Source organism: Orycteropus afer, unplaced genomic scaffold (assembly GCF_000298275.1).
Source record: "Orycteropus afer afer isolate SDZICR_OR568_19922 unplaced genomic scaffold, OryAfe1.0 scaffold00726, whole genome shotgun sequence".
NCBI lineage: Eukaryota > Metazoa > Chordata > Mammalia > Tubulidentata > Orycteropodidae > Orycteropus > Orycteropus afer.
This window is the reverse complement of record NW_006922313.1, coordinates 681,595-687,552: the sequence shown is the minus strand read 5'-3', so window position 1 is coordinate 687,552 and position 5,958 is coordinate 681,595. Positions and strand designations below refer to the sequence as shown.

The 5,958-nt window shown below is 60.2% G+C and overlaps 2 protein-coding genes across 2 annotated transcripts in view; one reads left to right on the top strand and one right to left on the bottom strand.

Annotated features, from left to right (window-relative positions):
• The window catches only part of EPN1 (epsin 1), a 17,968-nt gene extending 13,645 nt beyond the window's left edge, over nt 1-4,323 (bottom strand). The window contains exon 1 of the mRNA XM_007957283.1: nt 4,096-4,323. Within this exon, the coding sequence (XP_007955474.1) occupies nt 4,096-4,323 (228 nt within the window). The remainder of the gene's footprint in view (nt 1-4,095) is intronic.
• LOC122151797 (serine/arginine repetitive matrix protein 1-like) overlaps nt 4,322-5,958 on the top strand; it is a 4,386-nt gene continuing 2,749 nt past the window's right edge. The window contains exon 1 of the mRNA XM_042783197.1: nt 4,322-4,357. Within this exon, the coding sequence (XP_042639131.1) occupies nt 4,322-4,357 (36 nt within the window). The remainder of the gene's footprint in view (nt 4,358-5,958) is intronic.

Here is a 5,958-nt window from a genome sequence, read left to right as displayed (position 1 = left end):
TGAAGATTGACAGCCTTGGAGACCCTGTGGGCAGTTCCACTCTGTCCTCTAGGGGCGCTGTGAATGGAACTGACTCGCAGGCAGTGGGTTGTCCTATGAGCCAGCGAGTTGTGTGCTGTGTGAATTTGCTCTCCATAAACAAAGAAAGGAGATGCCAGCTGCAGCCCTCCAGCCAGGGCACAGAGCCTTCCCTGGCTCCATAAAAGGGGCATCTCTGAAAAAGCAGCATACCAAAATAACACATGAACAACTGAAAACACTCAGTCGCACCCCAGGGTAGCCAGGCCCGGCAGACTGCGCTGGGTTCTGTTCTGGAACCACTGTGACAATGAGCAAGTGGCAAGCCTGCTGGCCCCCAGGACACCGTGCTGGCTGGGAAGCTCGGGGACAGGGGTCTGAGACAGTGGGGTGGGGCGAGGTGGGGGCGCGAGGACGGCCGCACCGCAGGTGGAGGGCAGGCAGTGGCCTGGGCTGCGCACGCAGGAGGTGCAGACCAGGCTGCCTGACGCTGCACACATTCACTGAATGAAACAAGGCGGCGCTGCCTGGGGCGTAAGCCCGGGGTGGAGCGCTTGGTTGCATGGCCGCTGCTAGCTGGCAGGCTGAAGGCACAGGTTCGCCCCGAGGCAGAAAGGCCTGGCAATCCGCCTGAGAGGCCGCAGCTTGAAAACCCTACAGAGCCCAGCTCCCCTGGGACACGGGTCCGTGTGGCCTGGGGCCTGGGGCCAGGGCATTCTCTCCAGAAGGACACACAGGAAAACGCCCCACTCTCGGGCTCTCCTGGCCAGGCTCCAGCCACGGCTCCCAAGGCCTTCTGCAGCCTTGTGCTCAAGGTCAGGGCCGCGGACGGGTGACTCCAGGGGCTCGTGGGGCCCAGGACGCCATCCGAAGCACCCAGGTTGAGCCGAGGGAGGCATCTGCCATTTCCACCGCAGTCTCTGCCTGGACCTTGGTGAAGTGTCTGGAAGCACTGCTGAGGGTCTCAACAGCTGCCCCACCTTTGGAGATCTGGCCAGGCCCTCCGGAGGCAGGTCGGGGGCGCTGAGGCCTGGCCCCCAGTTACTCCCAACTCCCCCGGTAGAGGCAAAACCACACCCCAGGTGGGACTCGGCGGCAGCTGGGCTCTGGAACTCAAGACCGTCGAGAGCAAGACCCCCATTCCGGATCGCGCTGTGTCCCCTTACACCTGCAGGAGGAGCCCGGGTGGCACAGCAAGTAAGTGCTCCACTGCACACCAGAAGGTGGGCGGTTCAAACGCACCAGCTGCTCTGCGGGACAAAGGCCCGGCAATCTGTTCGCAGCCTCGCCAGCCTGGCGGGGGCCGTTCTCCTCCATCTTCAGGGTCACTATGTCCATGGGGGCTACTGCCCCCAGTGGCTTCTGTTACATTAATGAGCTCCCGTGGGGCCACTCCATCTGTGCTCTGCAGGGTCACCGTCTGCGCGGTCACCGTATCTGCGCAGGGTCACGGGATCTAGCTAGGCAGGGTCACCGTCTGTGCGGTCACCGTATCTGCGCAGGGTCACCGTCTATGCAGTCACCGTATCTGTGGAAGGTCACGGGATCTAGGCAGGGTCACCGTCTCTGTGCAGGTCACCGTATCTATGGGTCTACTGACATCCCACAGGCTTCTCTCTGTTACGTTACGAGCCCGTGTGGCACAGGGTGGGTTTGAAGCTGACCATTTTGAACAGGGAAGAGCTGGAAGCAAGCGAGCAGATGTGCGTCCCATGAAGACAGCCAAGGAATCCAGGACCAGAAGCTAAAGACATGCCCCTTTCCCGGAGCCAACGAAGAACGCCTTCCCTAGAGGTGAGCCCTGAACCCAGACTTCTGAGATTCTGAATGGTGAGAGGACGCGTCCCTGCTCTTCACAGCCAGCCCCCTGCCGTACCCCTCGGCTGGCAGCTCTGGAGAGTGAAGGCAAGCGCGCACGCCAGGCGAGGGGCTTTCAGGCCGACGGCTGCACTAGCAGCCGCACCCCGAGGCCCAGTGCAGACCAGCAGGCAGCGCCACCTCCCCGCGCCCAGCCTGGCCTCCAGACAAACAAGCAGAAGCTTTCGTTTTCCAGAGCTTTCTGGACTTTGGAATTGCAGGTGGAAGATGGTGGGCCCGGAAATAGCCCAAACGCCCGTCAATGGTAGAATGCACCCGTCAATAACTGGGGTAGGCGGGCACAGTGAGGGCACCGTCCACAGCAAGAAAACAGCTAACTGGGGAAAGCAGGGACTCAGAACCCTGCACAGCCACACGCGCTGCGGGAGCCACGACAGCCCAGAGGACGAGACCCAAGTGTCCATCCTCCGACAAACGGACAGACAGGACGGGCACCCCGGTTAAACTACCACCCTGGTGGCATGGTGGCCCGACGACCAACCCAAAGGTTCTGCTTTTCAAAGCCACCCCCTGTGGTAAGTCTGTGATAGCAGCACTAGGGATGAAGACCCTACACGGAAAAAGAAAACGCACAGGCCAGTATGCACCCTACAACGCCACTGGGTAAAAGGAGGCACCCTATAACGCCACCGGGCAAAAGGAGGCACCCTATAACGCCACCCGGGCGAAGGGAGGCACCATACAATGTCACCCGGGCGAAAGGAGGCACCCTATACAACGTCACCCGGGCAAAAGGAGGCACCCTTCGATGCCACCAGGCAAAAGGAGGCACCCTACGATGCCACCCGGGCGAAAGGAGGCACCCTATGACGTCACCTGGGCGAAAGGGGGCAGGAGACAGGCCGACATGTGGACGAAGGCCTCTACCGTCTGACACCATTTACACACGTCTGACGTGTGGACGGAGGCCATCTACCGTCTGACACCATTTACACACGTCTGACGTGTGGACGGAGGCCTCTACCGTCTGACACCATTTACACACGTCTGACGTGGGGACGGAGGCCTCTACCGTCTGACACCATTTACACACGTCTGACGTGGGGACGGAGGCCTCTACCGTCTGACACCATTTACACACGTCTGACGTGTGGATGGAGGCCATCTACCATCTGACACCATTTACACACGTCTTACAAGTGCATCATTTATGTAAAAATAAACTTACAAACTGTAAGTTTCTAAAGTGCTGTAATGGTTGCTTTCACTTTTAGAAGAAAAAAGGACATTTTGCAAAAACACAGACTGCAAGCACCCCTCAGAGCATGGGAGGCTCAACCCGCACCCTAACCCTACCCACTTCCCCTAACCCACACCCTACCCCAACCCTTACCCCTAACTTGCACCCTAACCACACTCCCAACGCCTACCCCCTACCCTAACGCTACCCTATAACCCTAACTCAAACCTAACCCTACCCTCATCTCATACCCTCAGCCCACCCCCAAACTGCACCCGCACCCTACCCTACACCCTAACACTATGCCAAACTCTACCCCTCACCCTAACACTATGGCAAACCCTACCCCCCACCCTAACCTGCACCCTACCCCCACCCTAACCCGAGCTGCTCAGATCCCCAATGCATAGCTCTAACCCTACCCCAACCTTGACCCTAACCCTAGTCCTAACTCTATACCCCTAGCAGTGACCCTCACCCTCGCACCAGCCCTAACCCTAGAGCTGCTCTGCCTCCAATCCTAACCCTCACCCTAGGCCCAGTGTTTCCCTTTCATTAACCCTAACCCTAACCCTAGATCCAGCTCTAACCCCAAAACCACTGCATCACTAACCCTAAGCTTACTATAACCCTAACACTCGCTCTAACACTAGTCCTAACCCTAAATCCAACCTCAACCTAGGTTAGGCCCTAACCCTACCCCATACCCCAGCACTAACCTTATCGTGAACTCTAACCCTAAAGTACCCCTCGCCGCAGCCCTAACTCTGACCTGTGGGAGGGCCAGGTGGGCACACACGCTCCGTCTCTCCCCACCTGTGCCAGCCCACGAAGGCACGTGATACCCCAGCCCTGTAGCGCCGGGTCCAACGGGGCAGGGACCCAGACCACCGACCAGGCAGACATGGCCGGAGCCCAGGTCCACCAGCCCTGTGGGCGGGGCAGGGGCCCAGGCCACCGCCCTTACCAGCACGGCAGGGCCCAGGCCAGCGACCGCGTGGCCGCAGCAGGGCACCGACCTTATAGACGTGCCTCCAGTTCTTGCCGTGGTCGTTGAGCCGTTTCCAGATCATACTCATGATCTCAGAGAAGGCGACGACGTTGTAGGTGAGGTCGGCGATCTCGGCCATGAGGGAGCTGGACGGGCCCCACGGGTCATTGCTCGTGGCCTCGCGGACCTTGATCTCCGCCTCTGAGTAGTTGTGCACGATGTTCTTCATCTGGCGCCGCAGCGACGAGGTCGACATGGCGCCCGGTGGCAAGGGGTCAAGCCCCCGGAACGTCAGGAGACGGCGGGGCGACTGGAGAGGACAGGCCACGGCAGGGGGAGGCGGGTCACCGCATCTGAGGAGGAGGGGAGAGCAGAGGACCTTGGCAAACGTGGACGGGCTGCCCACGGCCCCAAGTGGGGCCCAGAAGGCGCCAACCCTCATTAACCTCTCTGTTAAAGCGCCTCCATCCGTCTTTCAGTTCCTCAAACCTGCCCGGCTCCTTCCTGCCCCAGGGCCCCAACTGGGCCAGGCAGCAAGTGCACCGGGAGAGAGTCAGCCAGGGTGTGACCACGGGTGGGCCGCCGCACTTGCACACCTCGGTTTTCTCTGTAACAGGGGGCCCAGCACAGTGAACCGGGAAACTGAAAGCGGCTGGCACAGGCGAGCACCCCGTGAGCGTCAGCCAAGGGCACCTGACCATGCCTCCTGCCCGTGGCCCTTCCTCTCCTCTGGGGCCCGGGTGGCTCCTACGTCCCCCGCACACACACTCGGGCCTCAGGGCCGGGGTGCCCCTCCAGGGGCTCTCTCAGCAGACGCCACCGGCCTCATGACAGCACACGTACATTCCTGATTCTGTGTCTAAGGTCGGCCAGTGTGCCCCATGGGGACAGAGCCCACGGCCAGGGAGAGCCGGTCATCGGCCATCACAGGCAGGCAGGAAGGGTGGGCAGCAGGAAAGGCTCTTGGAGCAGGGGGACAGCAGGGCAGGAACCCAGGCAGCAAAGGGACCCCCGGGAGAGAGCACGGAGCCGGGCGGGGGTGGAGAGGGGAGCGCCCCAAGGGTGGGGGACATGGAAGGAGCAGGGGAGGAGAGATAAGGGCACAGCTGCCTCAGACTGGGTCCCAGCTGCCTGCCAGCGCGACAGCACGCCATGTCCTTCACCACGGACGTTATCGGACGTGACACTACTGCACACAGCGTGTCACGACTACACCCAAGGGGAAGCCAAGTACTTTAGACCAGGTCACAGCCCAGGATCAGGGCAACGTAAGGATGACCGTCTAGGCCCACATGGACCCCAAAACGCACACCACTGACTTTAGGTGAACCAACAGTGCCGGAATTCCCACCTTCCACGTGGGGGGGCCCTGGGTTCAGTGCACCTCACTGCAGCCACCACCAGTCCCTCGACAGGGGCTTGTGAACAGCTGTGATGGTGAAGTCTCAGCAGGGCTTCCAGACTAAGACAGACCAGGAAGACTAGTCCTGGCAACATGCTTCTGAAAGAAGCCTTATATGGATCCCACAGGTGAAAACGCGACGGGCCAGAACAGTCCCATCTCATGTGCTGGCCGCGGTCGTCACGAGCTGAGGGCCGACTTGACTGCAGCAGATAACATCGAATTAACCCAATGTCATGACTACAGGACAAAAGGGTGGGAGTCAAGCAAATGATGACGACATTGACGTTGTTGCTGTGCTGGTGAATTGATTCAGACCCACAGCGCCCCTGGACTAGAACTGCCCCACAGGGTCTCCTAGGCTGTCAATCTTCATAGAAGCAAAGCCCCAACCACACCCACTGCCGTGGAGTCCATTCTGACCCACAGCGCCCCTAGAGGACAGAGTGGAACTGCCCACAGGGTCTCCAAGGCTGTCAATCTTCATAG